The sequence below is a fragment of the Bufo bufo genome, chromosome 2, assembly GCF_905171765.1.
Source record: "Bufo bufo chromosome 2, aBufBuf1.1, whole genome shotgun sequence".
Taxonomy (NCBI): domain Eukaryota; kingdom Metazoa; phylum Chordata; class Amphibia; order Anura; family Bufonidae; genus Bufo; species Bufo bufo.
The window spans coordinates 482,974,514-482,996,738 of NC_053390.1; the positions used below are offsets into that span (position 1 = coordinate 482,974,514).

The following is a 22,225-nucleotide window of genomic DNA, read 5'->3' on the forward strand; positions in this document are numbered from 1 at the left end:
AAGGTATGGCATAAAAATATACAAACTCTGAGAGTAGATCCGGGTACACCCACAAATTCCGCGTTTACGAAGGGAAATATTCCAGAATGGAACCCCCAGAATGCCCCCCCCCCCCCCCGCGATAGGAGTTAGTGGGAAGATTGTGTAGGAATTACTGCACCCACTACTGGATAAGGGTTACCACCTCTATGTCGATAACTATTATACCAGTATCCCCTTATTCAGGTCCCTAAGTGAAAGGTGTACTGTTGCTTGTGGCACAGTATGCAAAAATTAAAGAGGCCTCCCTAGATCCCTGGTAGGACAACCACTGAGAATGGGCGAAAGTAGGGCTCTCCGCAATGAGAATATGCTGGTGGTTAAGTACAAGGACAAGAGGGACATCCTTGTACTGACCACCATTCACACTAACGCCAGCTCCCCTGCACTGTACAAGGCACCACTACCACTGTCCCCAAACCAGACTGCATTCTTGATTACAACATGCACGTGGGAGGGGTGGATCTTGCAGATCAATTTATGAAGCGCTACAGTAAAAAAAAAAAAAAGTCTGGTACAAAAAGCTGGCCGTACATATTGTACAGATGGCAATGTGCAATGAGTACATCTTATTTCCATTATCAAGCCACAGAGGAACTTTCAATTCCAAGAGGTGGTAATCAAGGCCTTTATTTTAACCGCCTCCGGACCACCTAACGCAGAATCGCGTTCCGGAGGCGGCAGCGCTGCGCAGAGTCACGCATATACGCGTCATCTTGCGAGACGCGAGATTTCGCTCAAAGCCGACCCGTGCATGCGCATCGCGGGCCATCAAAATTTAAAGAACAATTTCGTCACCAGCCTGCCAGCAACGATCATTGGCTGGCAGGCTGGCGATTTTCAAAAAATCCAATCACAAGCCATATAACAGATCATATTAGTAAATATGATCTGTTATATGGCTTCTCTGCTCCTCTGCTGGTCCTTTTCGTCGGTTGGCTCCAGCAGAGGAGCAGACTTCACAGTGAGTAGCACCAACACTACACCTTAGCCCCAGATCACCCCCCTGCACCCCAATTAACCCTTTGATCACCCCTGTCAATCACTAGTGAAAGACAAAAAGTGATCAGTGTAAACTGTCACTTTTTTTCCCCACTAGTATTGGCTGTTAGGTTTTAGGGATAGTTTAGGCCCCTTGGTTAGGTAGTTTAGCGTCAGTTAGCGCCCACCGCACCGCAGTCACTTATTCGCTGATTAGCGTATCGCTAATCAGCATTTGTACTTTTATAGTATCTGTAAGTGATCAAAACTGATCACGGTCAGATCTATAATAGTATTAGTGTCACTTTAGTTCACCCTCCACCCAAAACGCAGTGTTTGCCCGATCAGGCCTGATCGGTCGCCCACACGTGCGTTCACCCACGCCCGCCCCACCGCAGTGACAAAAAATATATATTTTTTGATCACTGCACATTCACTTTACACGCACTGCGGCGATAAAAAAATCAGTTTTGATATTTTTTATCAACCGCAGCGGCCTCCGGTACTTCGCTAGCCTCCCCTTTGTAAGACAGGTTTGCTTTTTTTCTTGGGTAGTCTCAGGGAATACCCCTAAATTTAGTAGTCCAAAATGTCAAACAGGGGGTATTCTTCTAAAGAGGCCTACAGGATTCTGACCCAGTCGGATGAGGAATGGGAACCCTCATCTGACGAATCTATCGGGTCAGAATATGAACCTGTGGAAAGCAGTGGCTCTCTGACCCAAAGTTCGGACGAGGAGGTGGAGGTCCCTGATAAAACTAGGCGTACCCGGCCCCGTGTCACTAGACCACAGGTTATGCAGGATCCGCTTCAAGAGCAGCAGAGTGGGGCTGTCGCTGCCGGATCACGTGGTGAGGCATACACCAGCAGCGCAGCCCTCCCTGGACCTAGTACCAGCACTGCCGTACAACATGGTGACGTGGCGAGCACCAGAAGGGCAGTTGAAGCTGGTACGGTGGCACGTGCAATAGTTACCCCGTCACAGCCACCGCACAGACAGGCCCGTAGAGCCCCTAGAATCCCTGAGGTGCTGGCAAACCCTGATTGGCAGTCACCAACTTCAGCCGCACCTGTAGTTCCCCCTTTCACCGCCCAGTCTGGAGTTCGGGTTGAGACGGCTCATATCGGTTCGGCCCTGGGATTTTTTGAGCCGTTCTTGACTGCGGAGCTCTTGGACTTAGTCGTGGCAGAGACAAACCGGTATGCCACACAATTTATATCCGCCAACCCGGGAAGCTATTATGCCCAGCCTTTCCGGTGGAAACCAGTCCAAGTTTCCGAAATTAAAAATTTTCTGGGCCTTCTCCTCAACATGGGTCTAACTAAAAAGCATGAATTGCGGTCATATTGGTCCACGCACCCGATTCATCACATGCCCATGTTCTCTGCTGCTATGTCCAGGGCACGATTTGAGGCCATCCTCCGTTTCCTGCATTTTAGCGACAACACCACCTCCCGTCCCAGAGGCCACCCAGCTTTTGACCGGCTCCACAAAATTCGGCCCCTCATAGACCACTTCAACCAGAAATTTGCAGATTTGTATACCCCCGAGCAAAATATCTGCGTAGACGAGTCCCTAATACATTTTACCGGGCGCCTTGGCTTCAAACAATACATCCCAAGCAAGCGTGCCCAGTATGGGGTCAAATTGTATAAGCTCTGTGAAAGGGCCACAGGCTATACCCACAAATTTCGGATCTATGAGGGAAAAGATCAGACCCTGGAGCCGGTCGGTTGCCCTGACTACCTGGGGAGCAGTGGGAAGACAGTCTGGGACTTGGTGTCACCCTTATTTGGCAAGGGGTACCATCTTTATGTGGACAATTTCTACACAAGTGTGGCCCTCTTTAGGCATTTGTTTCTAGAACGGATTTGTGCCTGTGGCACCACGCGAACTAGTCGCGTGGGCTTCCCCCAACGGCTCGTTACCACCCATCTTGCAAGGGGGGAGAGGGCTGCCTTGTGTAACGAAGAACTGCTCGCGGTGAAATGGAGAGACAAGCGTGACGTTTACATGCTCTCCTCCATTCACGCAGACACGTCAATCCAAATTGAGCGAGCAACCCGTGTCATTGAAAAGCCCCTCTCAGTCCACGACTATAATTTGCTCATGGGAGGGGTGGACTTCAATGACCAGATGTTGTCTCCGTATTTAGTTTCCCGACGCACCAGACGCTGGTATAAGAAGGTGTCTGTATATTTGATTCAATTGGCTCTGTACAATAGTTTTGTTCTCTACAGTAAGGCTGGGAGAACAGGATCCTTCCTCAAATTCCAGGAAGAGATCATCGAGAACCTCCTGTATCCAGAAGGTTCCGTGGCCCCATCCACCAGTGTAGTTAGCCGTCTACACGAGCGACATTTCCCCAGTGTCGTTCCTGGTACCTCAACCCAACCGTCACCCCGAAAAAGATGTCGTGTCTGTAGCAGGAGTGGAATAAGGCGTGACACCCGCTATTTCTGTCCTGACTACCCTGCCCTATGCTTTGGTGAGTGTTTCCGGAAGTACCACACACAGGTACACCTAGCATAGGGATTGCATCTCACACAGGCACACAGGGCTATTAGGGCCCTTTTACTCACAGCTGCTGCAAACCTCTCCTTTCACCTGGGATAAAGTGCATAACGTACTTCGCCACATCTTTGGGCGATTTGCGCTTTGCACATTGTCCCATGGGGAAGGAGAGGTTTGTTCTATAAAAGGTAAAAAAAACTAAACAAAAAAAAAAATACCGGTAAGTAAAAAAGTTAACGTTCAGTTAAAAAAGTTTAAAAAAGTTTATATGTTTGGTTCAAAAGTTAATAAATTTATTGCGTTGCGGCCTGGTTTTTTCTTTTTTGTTTTGTTTTTTTTACCTTCCAGGTGGACCAACCGATCGACTAGCTGCAGCACTGATGTGCATTCTGACAGAAGCATTGCGCTGCTGTCAGATTACACGCAAGTCGGTGTATGCGGCGCTGCAAGACGAGATTTCTCCTCTGCAGTAAAAGATACGTTTGCCGAGGAATATGAGCTGAGGAGGTGGCGGTGTTCATATACTTTGGCAAACACTTTGTATATATAAAAAAAAAAATCCCGGCAAGGATTTATTCATCCACATCGATTGATGTGAATGGAGAAATCTGGTTTGCCAGGGCATACGAGCTAAGTGGGTATGGATGTTGGGCGGAGCTCCTATGTCCTGGCAGACGCCTTTCCCCTCCTTTTTCTTTTTCTGGCAGAGATTTTTTCATCCACATTGATCGATGCGAATGAAGAAATCTGTGCCGTTCATTTTTTTCTTTCAGCCCAGAGGCTGAACGGAAAAAAAAATCTCATTACCCGTATGCTCAATATAAGGAGAATAGCAGAAACTCCTAATGCTGGGCATACATGTAATGATTGCGGAGACCCTCAAATGCCAGGGCAGTACAAACACCCCACAAATGACCCCAATTTGGAAAGAAGACACCCCAAGGTATTTGCTGAGGGGCTTATCGAGTCCATGAAAGATTGAAATTTTTGTCCCAAGTTAGCGGAAAGGGAGACTTTGTCAGAAAAAAAATCAAAAAAATCTATTTCCGCTAACTTGTGCCAAAATTTTTTTTTTTCTATGAACTCGCCATGCCCCTCATTGAATACCTTGGGGTGTCTTCTTTCCAAAATGGGGTCACATGTGGGGTATTTATACTGCCCTGGCATTTTAGGGGCCCCAAAGCGTGAGAAGAAGTCTGGTATCCAAATGTCTAAAAATGCCCTCCTAAAAGGAATTTGAGCCCCTTTGCCCACCTAGGCTGCAAAAAAGTGTCACACATGTGGTATCTACGTATTCAGGAGAAGTTGGGGAATGTGTTTTGGGGTGTCATTTTACATATACCCATGCTGGGTGAGAAATATCTTGGTCAAATGCCAACTTTGTATAAAAAAATGGGAAAAGTTGTCTTTTGCCAAGATATTTATCTCACCCAGCATGGGTATATGTAAAATGACACCCCAAAACACATTCCCCAACTTCTCCTGAATACGGAGATACCACATGTGTGACACTTTTTTGCAGCCTAGGTGGGCAAAGGGGCCCAAATTCCAAAGAGCACCTTTCGGATTTCACAGGTCATTTACCTACTTACCACACATTTGGGCCCCTAGAATGCCAGGGCAGTATAACTACCCCACAAGTGACCCCATTTTGGAAAGAAGACACCCCAAGGTATTCCGTGAGGGGCATGGCGAGTTCCTAGAATTTTTTATTTTTTGTCACAAGTTAGTGGAAAATGATGATTTTTATTTTTTTTTTCTTACAAAGTCTCATATTCCACTAACTTGTGACAAAAAATAAAAACTTCCATGAACTCACTATGCCCATCGGCGAATACCTTGGGGTGTCTTCTTTCCAAAATGGGGTCACTTGTGGGGTAGTTATACTGCCCTGGCATTCTAGGGGCCCAAATGTGTGGTAAGGAGTTTGAAATCAAAGTCTGTAAAAAATGACCAGTGAAATCCGAAAGGTGCTCTTTGGAATGTGGGCCCCTTTGCCCACCTAGGCTGCAAAAAAGTGCCACACATGTGGTATCTCCGTATTCAGGAGAAGTTGGGGAATGTGTTTTGGGGTGTCATTTTACATATAACCATGCTGGGTGAGAGAAATATCTTGGCAAAAGACAACTTTTCCCATTTTTTTTATACAAAGTTGGCATTTGACCAAGATATTTATCTCACCCAGCATGGGTATATGTAAAATGACACCCCAAAACACATTCCCCAACTTCTCCTGAATATGGAGATACCACATGTGTGACACTTTTTTGCAGCCTAGGTGGGCAAAGGGGCCCATATTCCAAAGAGCACCTTTCGGATTTCACTGGTCATTTTTTACAGAATTTGATTTCAAACTCCTTACCACACATTTGGGCCCCTAGAATGCCAGGGCAGTATAACTACCCCACAAGTGACCCCATTTTGGAAAGAAGACACCCCAAGGTATTCCATGAAGGGCATGGAGAGTTCCTAGAATTTTTTATTTTTTGTCACAAGTTAGTGGAAAATTATGATTTTTTTTTTTTCTTACAAAGTCTCATATTCCACTAACTTGTGACAAAAAATAAAAACTTCCATGAACTCACTATGCCCATCAGTGAATACCTTGGGGTGTCTTCTTTCCAAAATGGGGGTCACTTGTGGGGTAGTTATACTGCCCTGGCATTCTAGGGGCCCAAATGTGTGGTAAGGAGTTTGAAATCAAATTCTGTAAAAAATGACCAGTGAAATCCGAAAGGTGCTCTTTGGAATATGGGCCCCTTTGCCCACCTAGGCTGCAAAAAAGTGTCACACATCTGGTATCTCCGTATTCAGGAGAAGTTGGGGAATGTGTTTTTGGGTGTCATTTTACATATACCCATGCTGGGTGAGATAAATATCTTGGTCAAATGCCAACTTTGTATAAAAAAATGGGAAAAGTTGTCTTTTGCCAAAATATTTATGTAAAATCCCATTTTCATTTAATTCTCGTGGAGCACCTAAAGGGTTAACAAAGTTTGTAAAATCAGTTTTGAATAGCTTGAGGGGTGTAGTTTCTAAAATGTGGTGATTTTTGGGTGGTTTCCAATATGTAAGCCCCAGAAAGTGACTTTATAACTGAACTGGCCATGAAAAAATTGGGGTTTGGAAATGTTCTTAAAAATTTTAAGATTTGATTCTAAACTTCTAAGCTTTCTAACATCCCCAAAAAATAAAATGTAATTTTCAAAATGATTCAAACATGAAGTAGACATATGGGGAATGTAAAGTAATTACTATTTTTGAAGGTATTACTGTCTATTATAAAAGTAGAGAAATTGAAATTTGCTATTTTTTCAATATTTTGGGTACATTTGGTATCTTTTTTATAAATAAAAATTTAATTTTTTTACGCCATTTTATCACTGTCTTGAAGTACAATATGTGACGAGAAAATCTCAGAATGGCCTGGATATGTAAAAGCATTTTAAAGTTATCACCACCTAAAGTGACACGTGTCAGATTTGCTAAAAATGGCCTGGTCCTTAAAGAGGACCTTTCACTACTGTACAAACTAAAAACTAACTATATCAGTGGGCAGAGGGAGCGCAGACACCGGAGCCTATACCGGGCGAACGGAGCGGCGCCCAGACATACTAGTAAGTGCAGGGGGACCCCTGGGCGCCGCTCTGCCCACTGATATAGTTAGTTTTTAGTTTGTACAGTAGTGAAAGGTCCTCTTTAAGGTGAAAAATGGCAGGGTCCTTAAGGGGTTAAACAAAAACAGAGTGCTCACCGATACAAATATACAGGAACAGTTCAACAGAAAAGTTAATCTAAATCATCGGTTAACTTGGCCTTTAGTGTGCGCTCTTGCAGGAAGAGTATGTCTAGCATCCAGAGATAAAACAATGCCCTTAATTGAGTATACATTAAATATCGCATGAAAAACACACCACCCTTGCCACATTTAGTTACTAGCCAACATGTTTCTGGCGCATGTCGTGTCCTTACTCATAGCACTGTAGGGTATATGACGCCCCTGCATGCATTATTCTGCTGTCTACTCTGCTGTCTTGTCTCCCAAGTGTTTTCTTGAGGCAGGATTTAGTTGGTCTCTCTGGAGAATCTTTCAAAAGAGAAGGTGCTCTGCAGCGTGCTTCCTCTCCCTTCAAAGGCAACTCCCCCTCCTGGCAGGAAGCAGGACCAGTCCTACCAAGAATGGAGGAACAGGGTGGTAAGCCCTGTTCCTGCCGAACATTTGACATCGACCCCTCTTACTGGAATGCATGGGAAATGCATAACATTTTCTTACATTACATCTGAAAGCTTAAAGGGATTAACCAGGAAAAGATATTGATGACCTATTGTCACGGACACTCCCGTGACAGGTGCCAGGAGATCAGAGACTCGCAACACATGGGTTAATCTGACTGGTTCCGTGTGGATCATTTGTGTCCGTGTTGTTTTGGTAATGACCAGACCTCTTGCAGGTGTTGTGGGTTTGGTCATTTTACGTCCCCTATTTATTACTGCTTACCCCTTCTGGGGGTGCAGTTTATAGCTTCAGTTTCTGTACTCTGGGCTAGCTGGTTGTTGGATCTCAGTTGAGCTCTTGGCGCTGCCTTTGCTCCACGTGAAGTGTCGTCTTCCCTATTTGTATTTTGTTTGTTGTATTTACCTGTCTTTTGGATCTAGGCCTGAGGGAGACTCCTGTTCATCCTTCTGGTGAAAGAATAGGTTGCGTCAAGTCCTGTCATTATACCAGGGCCCTACAGTGTGTGTTACGGCTCTAGGTTCCTGTGTAAGAACTTTCCTACCATTGATGTCAGTTCATACTGATCGTTAGTCAGGAATGGGATAAAGGTTATTCTAGTTTCCAGGCCTAGTTCCTGTCCCCTTTCCTCCTGTGCTCAGTGTGGAGTTTTCCACTCACTGCATCCTGACACCCATCTTTAGGATAGGTCATTTATTTTAGATCTATGTGGGTCTGACACCCAGGAAGCCCTGCCGATCAGCTGTTAGAAGAGGCTGGGCACTCTGAGTCCTGCTGTCGTTTCCTAGGCCAGTGACTTCACCATACAATGGTCATGTGGTCAATGGGGCTGAGCTACAGTACAAAGCAAAGGCTGGAAACAGCTGATCCGTGGGGGTGCCAGGTTTTCTGAGGATAGGTAATCATTATCTTTTCCAGGAAAACCCCTTTAAATAATTGCAAATACTGTACCCCCAGGTATGGGGTACTGCAATATCGAATATACATACATTCTTTCACTTCTATTATTTGGATTCATGTTTTTAATAACGTTTTATTCTAGTTTTCTCTATAGGGTATTAACATACAGTTGCAAGAAAAAGTATGTGAATCCTTTGGAATGATATGGATTTCTGCACAAATTGGTCATAAAATGTGATCTGATCTTCATCTAAGTCCCAACAATAGACAATCACAGTCTGCTTAAACTAATAACACACAAAGAATTTAATGTTACCATGTTTTTATTAAACACACCATGTAAACATTCACAATGCAGGTGGAAAAAGTATGTGAACCCCTAGACTAATGACATCTCCAAGAGCTAATTGGAGTGAGGTGTCAGCCAACTGGAGACCAATCAATGAGATGAGATTGGAGGTGTTGGTTACAGCTGCCCTGCCCTATAAAAAACACACACCAATTCTGGGTTTGCTTTTCACAAGATGCATTGCCTGATGTGAATGATGCCTCGCACAAAAGAGCTCTCCGAAGACCTAGGATTAAGAATTGTTGACTTGCATAAAGCTGGAAAGGGTTATAAAAGTATCTCCAAAAGCCTTGCTGTTCATCAGTCCACGGTAAGACAAATTGTCTATAAATGGAGAAAGTTCAGAACTGCTGCAACTCTCCCTAGGAGTGGCCATCCTGTAAAGATGACTGCAAGAGCACAGTGCAGACTGCTCAATGAGGTGAAGAAGAATCCTAGAGTGTCAGCTAAAGGACTTACAAAAGTCTCTGGCATATGCTAGCATCCCTGTTAGCGAATCTACGACACTTAAAACACTAAACAAGAATGGATTTCTTGGGAGGATACTACAGAGGAAGCCACTGCTGTCCAAAAAAAACCATTGCTGCATGTTTACAGTTTGCACAAGAGCACCTGGATGTTCTACAGCAGTACTGGCAAAATATTCTGTGGACAGATGAAACCAAAGTTGAGTTGTTTGGAAGAAACACACAACACTATGTGTGGAGAAAAAGAGGTACAGCACACCAACATCAAAATCTCATCCCAACTGTGAATTATAGTGGTGGGGGCATCATGGTTTGGGGCTGCTTTGCTGCGTCAGGGCCTGGATGGATTGCCATCATCGAAGGAAAAATTAATTCCCAAGTTTATCAAGACATTTTGCAGGAGAACTTAAGGCCATCTGTCCACCAGCTGAAGCTCAACAGAAGATGGGTGTTGCAACAAGACAACGACCCAAAGCATAGAAGTAAATCAACAACAGAATGGCTTAAACAGAAGAAAATACGCCTTCTGGAGTGGCCCAGTCAGAGTCCTGACCTCAACCCGATTGAGATGCTGTGGCATGACCTCAAGAAAGTGATTCACACCAGACATCCCAAGAATATTGCTGAACTGAAACAGTTCTGTAAAGAGGAATTACTTCTGACCATTGTGCACGTCTGATCTGCAACTACAGGAAACGTTTGGTTGAAATTATTGCTGCCAAAAGAAGGTTCAACCAGTTAAAAAAATCCAAGGGTTCACATACTTTTTCCACTTGCACTGTGAATGTTTACATGGTGTGTTAAATAAAAACATGTTAACATTTAATTCTGTGTGTTATTAGTTTAAGCAGACTGTGATTGTCTATTGTTGTGACTTAGATGAAGATCAGATCAAATTTTATGACCAATTTGTGTAGAAATACCTATCATTCCAAAGGGTTCACATTTATATACAGTTGCAAGAAAAAGTATTATATATATTTTGCATATCCCATGTTAATTGGTATCCAATGATATGCCTTTGGGATGTATTTTAATGCTGGGGCGTCATATACCTTACAGTGCCATGAGTAAGGATACGACATGCATCAGAATGTGTCAAGTTTATGTTTGTATGTTTGTATGTTATATTTAATGTAGTCTCAATAAAGGACATTGCTTTATCTCTAGATGTTGGACATACTGTTCGTGTTTTGGAACACAGGGACAGTGTCTTTTTTGCCTTGAGATAATGAGTAATAAGATTACTCTGCTGTAATGGCTCTATTGACCATGAGCTCCAATGTTAGTTTTGACTCATGCTGACTATCCATTCCCGCGCTGTCCTGTTGTTCTACTCTCTCTGTGTAAATTAGGACTGGTGAAGTTTCCCTCAGCACTGCAAGAGTTAATTCCTTCATCCTGCCCATGTCCAGGTGCTGGTGAAGCCCTATTTAGCTGGGCTGTGGATCCACCTTCTTACATGAGCTTTGAGGTTATCTTGTTGCTAGTTGCCAGTGAAGGTGATCTCTTGTCTTTAATACCCATGTACCGTACCTTGTCTGTCTACTGATTTTGCTCTTTGCCACCTGCCCTAACCTTGGAACTGTGATCTAGATTACACACATGCATGCTCTGACCTTGTGTATTCCAAATAATTCCAAGTACTCAGCCTCCGCTGACTTTGGACTGTGTTCAGACTATGCTTTTTGCCAAAGTCCTTGGTGCTTTGCACCAGTGTCTGACTGCTGCCAACTACACTAGGACTACTTCAGGAGACAGCAACCCCGTTGGTTCCCTGTGGTGAAATCCAGATAACTGTAAAAGGGTTAAAAGGTGAATACCAGGAAACCACCAGCACCAGAATAGTTTGGTTTAGCTAGTTGGCACAGTGGATCCACATCTAATGTCTGTTCCAATAGCCTTGACTCCCCAACTGGACATTAAAAACAGCCCTGGAAAGATGCATGGCTATGGTGTAAGACCAAAATTAAGGTAGCTACAAACTCCACTTGTACAATGCAAAAACAGTGCTGACCGTTGTGCATTTGTGTGTTGCTGGTCTTAATTTTGGTTGTGCAAACCAGCCACCCTGCTTTTAATTAAACCAATATATAGCTAGATACCACTTTCCCTGAATTTGAGGCCTATTGGTACAAGGAGAGGACAAAAAGAAAAGCTTTATTTATTTTTTGATTTTTTTGGGTTGGGGGGGGGGGGGGAGATAAGCTGAAAACTGCACAACCCATGTTTTACTATTCAAAGGAGGGATAACAGTAACTTTGTATGTTTTGTTACAATACAAAGGGTAGATTATACTAGTCAGAGATAAAGTTAAATAGTAGGCCCAAATCCATTTTGGAGTGTCTCCAGCCAGTTCAAGTTTTGTTGGGGTGGGAAATGATCGCACAGTAGGTTGACAACTTGTTTTTATTTACAAGAGAGAAAGATTTTTTTTTTTTCCTGAATCTGCATATTGTAACGCACAAAAGACATTAGACCCAAATTTGTTAGAGGCACCAATACTGCATTATTTTCAGTTAGTTTCAGAACAGATTTGCAACTGTCCATACATTGTGTTTCTCTTTGTATTTAGGCCCAAAAATGTCAAACAAAAGAGCCAGGGCCAAGAACCATAACTTTTTTAATTTTTCATTCATGTTATATTTTTTAATGGCACCATTTCATTTACCATGTCTTATATTGGGAAAAAATATTTGTGGCGTCACTGGCGTGAAATTAAAGCAATATCCACAAGGTTTTTGGGGGTTTTGTTATTACAGCATTCCCTGTGCACTAAAAATAACATGATGTCCTTTCTCTTTGCATTGCTATTTTCTGACAGCCATAACATTCTTAAATTTCTGTCTACATAGCTATAGGAGATCTTGTTTTTTGAAGAACAAAATGAAGTTTTTATTGATACCATTTTTGGGGTATGTAATACTTTTTGATCATGGTTCTTTATCTTTGGGGGGGGAGGTGACAAAAAAAAAAAGGTGAATCTTGTGTTCTTTTTTCCCCCCATTATGGAGTACACCACCTGGGAAATTCATTTTTATGTTTTAATAATTTTTTGGACGCAGCCATACCGGTTATGTTTTATTTTTTGTTTATTTTCATATGTAAAATTGGGAAAAGGGGGTCTATGACATTCTGAAGCTATGCCTGCTGAAGCTGTGCCTTGTGCATGGCTTTACATGCAATTCACCACGACAGGCCTGGGAACCTTCAGCAGGTCCCATACTGTCGTGGTAATCAATCGAAGCCCTGCAATTTCACTGCAGGGGGTCTGATCAGAAGGCAGAGGGGTTGAACGCAGCATCAGAGGGGTTATCGCTGATCCTGGTCATTGCAGCTGGCAACTGCCATGTATGACGCAGCAACCTGCTCCATACTACATTGCTCAACTAAGCACAGGACCCTCATTCAACCATGAGACTCATTAGTGAGACAGACATCAGCTCTTACAACTCTGGTCTGGGATAGAGTGAGTGGCTCGCTCTACTGCGAGCTGTCAGGTACACATATTTATCCAATTATCTGACATATTCTAGCACATATAGTGTACTATTGAGTAGCATTTTTTTTACATCATATATAACTGTGGCAGTCAGTGTGTGCCATGATTTAAGACACCGCTGTATTTGATGCTTCTATGTGGTATTGTGTTGTTTTGCCCTAATTCTCATCTAACTCTGCCCAAGTGCCTATATTTATAGGTAGTATTTGATATTGATTGCCCTCTGAGGAATCTGGTACAAGAGGAAACGCATCAAGTCATTCTTAGGAATTAGTGAGGGGTAACTGTTATTACTCCTATATACAGGGAGGGCCATTTATATGGATACACCTTAATAAAATGGGAATGGTTGGTGATATAAACTTCCTGTTTGTGGCACATTAGTATATATGAGGGGTGAAACTTTTCAAGATGGGTGGTGACCATGGCGGCCATTTTGAAGTCGGCCATTTTGAATCCAACTTTTGTTTTTCAATAGGAAGAGGGTCACGTGACATATCAAACTTATTGGGAATTTCACAAGAAAAACAATGGTGTGCTTGGTTTTAACGTAACTTTATTCTTTCATGAGTTATTTACAAGTTTCTCTTTGTTTACAGCCATTGACATGTCGCCGAGGTTAACACGTGAGGAGCGGATAGAAATTGTGTTGATGTCTGGTGAACGCAGTAACCGGGTCATTGCAGCAGATTTCAATGCAAGACACCCTACGAGACCACCCATCTCCCATGCTACAGTTAGCAAACTGCTTGCTAAGTTTCGTGAAAATGGTTCAGTGTTGGATTTGCCAAAATGTGGACGCATGAAATCTGTCTCTAATTAAGAAACATCAGTGGCTGTCCTAGCTTCATTCAGCAAGAGCCCACAGCGTATCACTCGCCGCATGTCACTGGAGAGTGGCATTAGTCGAACATCCCTTCGGCGGATATTAGCTACTCACAAATGGCACCCTTACAAACTCCAGCTACTGCAGCATCTCAACGAGGATGACCCAGATCGGCACACTGAATTTGCAGAATGGGCAAAACAAAAATTGGAACAGGACCCTCAGTTTACGCAGAAGATTTTGTTCAGTGATGAGGCAAACTTTTATGTGAATGGTGAAGTTAACAAACAAAACCACTGCTATTGGTCTGACACGAACCCACATTGGATAGATCCCTCCAAGACTGTTGGAAGAAAAAAATTTATGGTGTGGTATATGGGGTACAAAGATAGTGGGGCCATTCTTCATCAATGGAAACCTCAAGGCCACTAGATATGCTAAATTGCTACATGATGATGTGTTTCCCTCTTTATGCACTGAAGCTGGCAGGTTCCCTGAGTTTTTGGTGCACCACCACATTATGGGTGTCAGGTCCAAGCATTCCTAGATGAACAGTTTCCTGGAAAGTGGATTGGTCGTCGTGGGCCAGTTGAATGGCCCCCAAGGTCTCCCGATCTGACCCCCTTAGACTTTTATCTTTGGGGTCATCTGAAGGCAATTGTCTATGCTGTGAAGATACGAGATGTGCAGCACCTGAAACTACGGATACTGGAAGCCTGTGCTAGCATTTCTCCTGCGGTGTTGCTATCAGTGTGTGAAGAGTGGGAGAAGAGGGTTGCATTGACAATCCAACACAATGGGCAGCACATTGAACACATTTTATAAGTGGTCAGAAACCAAGCACACCATTGTTTTTCTTGTGAAATTCCCAATAAGTTTGATGTGTCACATGACCCTCTTCCTATTGAAAAAACAAAAGTTGGATTCAAAATGGCCGCCATGGTCACCACCCATCTTGAAAAGTTTCCCCCCTCACATATACTAATGTGCCACAAACAGGAAGTTAATATCACCAACCATTCCCATTTTATTAAGGTGTATCCATATAAATGGCCCACCCTGTATTATTGATGCTTTAAAGGACAATTGAGGATAAGTGGGAGCATGCAGTGCATCTACCATTACAGTGCGACTTCGGGGACAGGGTTTACGCTTCATGCACACAGCCGTTGTGCGGTCGTTCCGTGCATTGGGGACGGCAAATTGCACAGGCAACATCCGTGCGGCAGCCACGACGGATCGAAATCCATTCAACTTGAGTGGGTCCGTGATCGGTCCGCACCGTAAAAAAAAACAAGTTCTATTTTTTTACAATGTGGAGGCACAGACAGAAACACCACAGAAACACTCCGTAGTGTTTCAGTTTGGTTCCATGCCTCCGTTCCGCACCACAGCTCCGGATTGCGGACCCATTCAAGTAAATGGGTCCGCATCCGTGATGCAGGGAGCACACGGCCGGTGCCTGCATATTGTGGACCCGCTGTTTGCGAGGCCTTAGGATGAGGGATAGATATATACACACACCCTCTCTTCCCCCCTTTCCTGCTCTCTATTGTTATATCACAGTTTTTGTTATCATTAGGGCTCATGTTTGTTAATACTTATTTTAGTAACATTAATAAAGGTTAATTTTTATGGCACTTTCAATGAATCCAGTAAAATTTAGCAGTGTCTAAACTTGGATCAGCATATCAGCTATACTTCAGTTATTTTCACTCCATACAATCCCTTATACATTATCACATACATGTGTGTGATAAGGCTAGGGCTACCTGGCAAAATGTGTCACGCAAACTCTGGTCACAGAGAAGTCACTCAACATTTTTTATAATGATAGTCTATGGTGTCGCACTGTGACATGATGCAACTGTGACACGACAGTCACAAAAAATCCATTCAAGTTAGATTTTTATGTGACTGTCGCATCGAAGTATGTCGCAGTATGTCGCAATGCAACTACATAACCCTAGCCTAATGCGTACAGGGTTTAAAGGATATACTGTGTTCTTTGTTTCTGCAACATACTGTACCTGTGATAGTATCCCCACTACCGATAGGAGGTGTGTGACTTAAGACTCCATACTGTGCAGAAGCAGAAGGAAAGCTTGAGGAAACAGCAGGGTTCACCTCATTGGAATGTATTTGGAAACTCTGAGGAACAGAAAAGAAATACAATGTTAAAAGGTTCATTCGCATCACCATTTTGTTTTATGTTCTTCTGATCAATCAGGGAACAGAAATTAAGAAAGGAAAAAAAAAAAAAAAAAAAAGGATCTTTTATTTTATGCATCTGCTGTGGTTATTTCACATTTGTTTGTATAATTTCCATCAGAGATATTTTATTATTGATGGGGGAAAAAAATCCTGCGTGCGGCTCCCTGAAACAGCTGATCGGTTTGTGTGTGTGGTTAAAAGATATTCACAGTGGCCCCCATAGCATTGACATTAACAGTTCATCCATAACAGTGACATCCACCGTGGCCCAATAAGGTTAGAACTACACGGAGACAGTGGTTGCGCAACAGCTGTAGCAGCCAGGATCTCTGAGTAGCGGTGATGCAATAGAAATTAATGGGATCGCCATGACAGTTCCAAGAAATCCGACATGGCTGGATTTCTTGCGACCGTCACAGCAATCCCATTTATTTCTATGGGATCACAGCTACTCAAAGATCTTCGTTGCAACAGCTGTTGTGTGACCAGTTGACATGAGTGGATTTCTCAAAAATTCGATTTAGACAGTTTGCAGAATTTCCCCCAAAAAATTCTATTCGAATTTATATGTGACAAATCGCATTATAAAACAGCTATTTCCTGGCGGACAAGAGCCTGTATAGTGGTGTAGAACACTGCATTGCAGAAACATGCATATGGAGACCACTGTGCTAGTGAAACAGTACTGTGAGTCAGTATGACACGCAGATGACAGGCGTCACTCTTAGAATCATTTCACATATTTGGTCAGTTACGAAGCCAAAACTGACCAAATAACTCAAGTGTGACCTTAGCCTTACAGGTCAATGTTAAGGTCAAGAAGAAGTGCACTCCTTTTACACCATCGTCAGCTGATTCCCCATAGATTTCTACAGAACCTGTTCTGTTACAAGCTGAAACAAGTAGTGCCCCCATGACCGAGTGGTGAGGTGGCAACAGCATGAGGAGTCAACACAGTGGCCCAGTTACAGAGTGGTGAGGGTTTACCTTCCTCTGGATCAACTTGCAGGATAACAGGCTGAAATGGATGTTACTATATATACTATGTTACTATGACTCTGTGCTGACTGTCTGCTACTGCTGCCTCCGTGAAGCCATGCACCAGTACTTCATTCTGGACGGGTAGACTCCGTAGCAGGAGGTCTTCCCTGGGCATGTGTGGCTGCAGATCATACACTGCCGCCACCCTGCTGACTAAGCTGCTGCCTCACGAGCAAGCTGCCACCATCTTTCTCCTGATGATTATGAAGCCCTCTCTTCCCCTGGCTCCACGTGCGATCAGCCACATCATAGTCAACCATTGTCTGCAAGTCACTAATGTCACCCTCACCAGTCTGAGGGTCACATGCCTGACCACTCGCAACATCAGTCGGCAAATTCACCCCAAAAACAAGGGTGAATGGACATACTTTTATATATGTAATTAACACACCCCAAAACTGATTGTATCAGACCGCACTTTCAACCCAATAACAGATGCTACGATTACTGCAATTACTGTTTAAAACAACCTCAAATCTGTAGTAATAGATCACTTTTAGTAACCCCATTTAGTGCAGCAAGGTGTAATAAAATAGCTCCTATTATACAGGCTTTACACTCTCCTATTGGTCCCTGCTCTCTCCCAACAGTGTGGATAATGCCTCCCTATCCTTTCCCTACACTATGAATCATCTTTCCCTGAACTGCTCAAATCGTTATTTTTTTTTTGGGGGGGGGGGGGGGAAATAAAGTCTATTCTAAAGACACTAGTGCCTGTAACGTCTCTCCGTGCACCAAGTTTGGGACTAATCAAAATTTTTCAGGAAATCAAATTCCACTTCGTCAACTTCGATTCTCTCATGTCTAGTGACCAGTGATGCTGTGTAGCCTTAGCCTAACAGTGGAGACAAATAGCTTTGTTATGGAAACCTGGTATAAAACTGTTTGTCAGTGAGACAAAGACTGAAGGACCTGCCAGTTTCTATTGGGTCATGTGATGGTGCCACAATTGCTTTATTGTGTGGCTCTCTCAAGAGTGGTACATACTAGACACCGGAAATTTTTTCGGTTTAAAAACGGTCTAAGCCCCCGATTTAGCTATATGCCAAATCTCAAGGAGATTGGTCCAGTCGTTTATCCGTGCATAAAGGACAGATGGATGCCAGAAGAAAAAAATAAATACATATAAAGATTACATACTCCCAAAAAATAACACCACTTGATAAAGCCAAAATATACCAGTCTTTATTAATCATTAAAATCTACAACACAGTTAATATGGCCATGCACCCATGCAATCAAAGATGCTATAGTAACACCGGTTATGAATGTAGTCATATAAAACACCTCCTCAAAAGCAGTAAAAATCCAATCAGTATCTATAAATAAAGAAATATCAAGAGATATAATAAGGGTACTTTCACACTTGCGGCAGGACGGATCCGACAGGCTGTTCACCATGTCGGATCCGTCCTTCCGCTATTTCGCCGTGCCGCCGCTCCGTCCCCATTGACTATAATGGGGACGGGGGCGGAGCTCCGGCGGTGCACGGTGAAAGCCGGCGGACTAAAAAGTCGGACATGCAGGACTTTTTAGTTCGGCGGCTTTTGCCGTGCTGTGCTGGAGCTCCGCCCCCGTCCCCATTATAGTCAATGGGGACGGAGCGGCGGTCCGGCGGCACGGCGAAATAGCGGAAGGACGGATCCGACATGGTGAACAGCCTGTCGGATCCGTCCTGCCACAAGTGTGAACGTAGCCTAAGTACTGCCTACTAATGGCACCAGATGCTCCAAATGCTGTTTCGCAGTTGCTTATTTATACTAGCACAACACTGCCAGGATTTTTACTTCTTTTGAGGCAGATCGTGATATGTGGCTATGGTATATATAGTTGGGTATTGCCTATTTTTATGACTACATTTATAACCGGTTTGACTTGAGCAGTACCCCAGTACAACAGGGGGTATCTGCAATTGGTTTGCACAGTTTGTAATGTTGATATAATGCACCTTGTACACTAGCTGGGCGTGGCCAGAGTTAACTATCCTGGCTCAGTCCTCTCTGGAGCTTAGGGTGGGGTCTGGCCCCTCCCCCCTGTTTCCAAAAGATTCCAGTTATAGTAGTTTTAAGTAAGGTGGAGGTAGGGAGCAGACATGATGTGCTCCTCTCCCCCAGAATCAAACTTTAAAGGATTTGTACATTTTTTTTTATATTATTGCATTGTACTCACTAGGAGTTAAATATTTATTTTTATTGGTATTTATAAAAAAAAAAATTGAGACTTTTTTCTGTACAGAGCTGAGGTGCTTTAATAGAGAAATCTCAGCTGACAGGCTCCTTACCTCTGCTCTCTGACATTTTAAACACTTGTTTTAGTAAGATAAGAACTGAGCTATAGCTATAGTTCTTATCCTACTAATAGGAATGTGGCTTAAAAAGGTGTTTATGACCTCTTAGTATGGGTTATTAGAGAACTGGCACAAAGTGAAAGTAGTATTCACACAGCAAGAAACACAGTTAACCCTTTGTGACAGAACGGCTCAATATTTTTAATAAAGACCAATTGCCAAAAATATTTTTAGCCTAAAATGTGCAAAATGTAATAACAAAAATGCCCCCAAAAGTGTACATAGACTTCAAGCCCTGGAGCTTTATACGTCATCAAAAGCTCTGGGAGATGAAAGAGGATGTTGAGAAGTAGTATCTTAATGGTCAAGGCATGAGAGTCAGCAAGGTAGCCCAGCTTGACAAGTTCCAGACCATACTGTTGCAACGGGAATAACATGGTAAGACACCCTAAGCATTCCAGAATAGAGGACACTACAGCCACAGTTGTCAGATTGTAGCTGCTAGCCAGAGATCCCAGAAAAAGAGACTTTAGCCAGAGAAGGAGCAATTAGACATCTATTGCTACAAACTGCTTGCTTAGCTTATGCTTGAACATCTGGGAGGAATTTGCACGGTGTATAGATAAACAGGTGTTACGGTTTTAATGATTACATTTATTCCTTTAGACAATAAGATGTCAAACAATTTTAGCAATTTTAGCAATTTTGCTTGCAAGCCTCCCTAAAGAAAAAAAAATAGTAGGGTCCATTTTAGTCCCGAAAAATGCATCCATAGGAGAGATGGGACTAAACATGGCATCAGTCATGTGACTAGGGTTGTCAACCATCCAGAAATTTCTGGACAGTCCGTAAAAATGCGCGCGTGAAATTTTTTTTTTGATGTGTCCATGATTTTTTTGGGGTGGTGGTACCTGACTAGAATATCTCGGTGGCAATTATTTCACAGCTCACAGTAAATGCAGTTAATGAGGTGTTATCAGTATATTGATTATTTATTACTTATAATTTTTATCATTCATTATGGTTGTCCCAAAAAAAATTTGATTGTCTGATTTTGGGATTAGTTGTCCCGAAAAAAGAAAAATTCTGGTTGACAACCCTGTATATGACCTGTCATGTGACTCTAACAAGTATTATGTGACCTGTCTTTCAATTAACTGCCGAAGCATCTAACAGGTGAATAGTAAAGAGTATTGGAGAACAGAATATATACAGTACTAACTGCAGCAGCACCTCATGTCTGTCGCATGTTTGTGTACAGCAAATGTATGTCATGTAACACCGCTTACTGAATGTCACCATGAAGAGTGTGTCACATGACTGATGCAATATGTGCATGATCTCTTATTATATAAACACATAATTTCAAAAATAAAAACCCAGAATACCCTTTTGATTACTAGATCTACTACAGATTACTAGATATAGATTACTACAACTCCTATTTGGGCCACAGTGAAATGAGAATTTTGTTAAGTTCAATCTGGCCTGGTTACCGACACTCCTAACACCATATGCAGTTTTATAATTTTCAACCACTGCCTTGCACCTAGAGAGACATTTAACATCAAAGGCACCCTCAAATTACCATCCAAATGGGGCCCTAGCTACAGAGAGTCCCCTGGGGGGATATAGGGTGCCCCTCTATCACTGCATAGTTCCCAGAAAGGGACAGCCTGAGGGAGTACACAGAGATCATCAGGGCAATTACCATTCAGACCCTCTCTCTGACCCTCTCTCGGACATCTTTAAATGCATGGGTGCATGTCCATATTAACTGATTGGTGGATTTTAATAGTTTGATTAATAAAAATTGCTACGTTTTGACTTCATCAAGTTCTGTGTGATGTTATATTATTTTAGGTGTATGTCTTTGATAAGAAACAAGAGAAAATGTCAACTTATGAACAAACAAAAAAAAAATGCCAGGAAAGCTGCTTGTGTGATTTTTTTTTTTTTTTTACAGTATTCTAGATTTCCCATAGATGTTCAGCTAACATCTGGAAAAATGTTAAAAAACACATGCAAAAATGCTGAAATACAGAACTAAAAATTGTGTGTGAAAATACCCTAAAACAAAAACCTGTCTTGGTTGCCCACATTACCACTAAAGCTCTCACTTCTTACAGCGTTGTTTAACCCCTTAAGGACTCAGCCCTATTTCACCTTAAGGACTTGGCCATTTTTTGCAAATCTGACTAGTGTCACTTTAAGTGCTGATAATTTTAAAACGCTTTGACTTATCCAAGCCATTCTGAGATTATTTTTTCGTCACATATTGTACTTCATGACACTGGTAAAATGAAGTAAAAAAAAAAATCATTTTTATTCATAAAAAAAATACCAAATTTACCAAAAATTTGTAAAAAAAATTGCAAATTTCCAAGTTTCAATTTCTCTACTTCTATAATACATAGTAATACCTCCAAAAATAGTTATTACTTTACATTCCCCATATGTCTACTTCATGTTTGGATCATTTTGGGAATGATATTTTATTTTTTGGGGATGTTACAAGGCTTAGGCTACTTTCACACTTGCGGCAGAGAGATCCGGCAAGCAGTTCCGTCGCCGGAACTGCCTGCCGGATCAGGCAAAATGTATGCTAACTGATCGCATTAGTAAGACTGATCAGGATCCTGATCAGTCTTAAAAATGCCTGATCAGTCGAAAAAATGCATTGAAATGCCGGATCCGTCTTTCCGGTGTCATCCGGCAAAAACGGATCCGGCATTTATTTTTTCACCTTTTTTTCAGTCTGCGCATGCGCATACCGGAAGGACGGATCCGGCATTCCGGTATTCTGAATGCCGGATCCGGCACTAATACATTCCTATGGGAAAAAATGCCGGATCCGGCATTCAGGCAAG

General features: G+C 42.7%; 1 protein-coding gene across 1 annotated transcript in view; it reads right to left on the reverse strand.

Moving 5' to 3' along the window:
• LOC120990941 (transcription factor E2-alpha-like) overlaps positions 1 to 22,225 on the reverse strand; it is a 412,522-nt gene that overhangs the window by 19,623 nt on the left and 370,674 nt on the right. Inside the window, exon 11 of the mRNA XM_040419833.1 lies at positions 15,844 to 15,964. Coding sequence (XP_040275767.1) covers positions 15,844 to 15,964 — 121 coding nt within the window. The remainder of the gene's footprint in view (positions 1 to 15,843; positions 15,965 to 22,225) is intronic.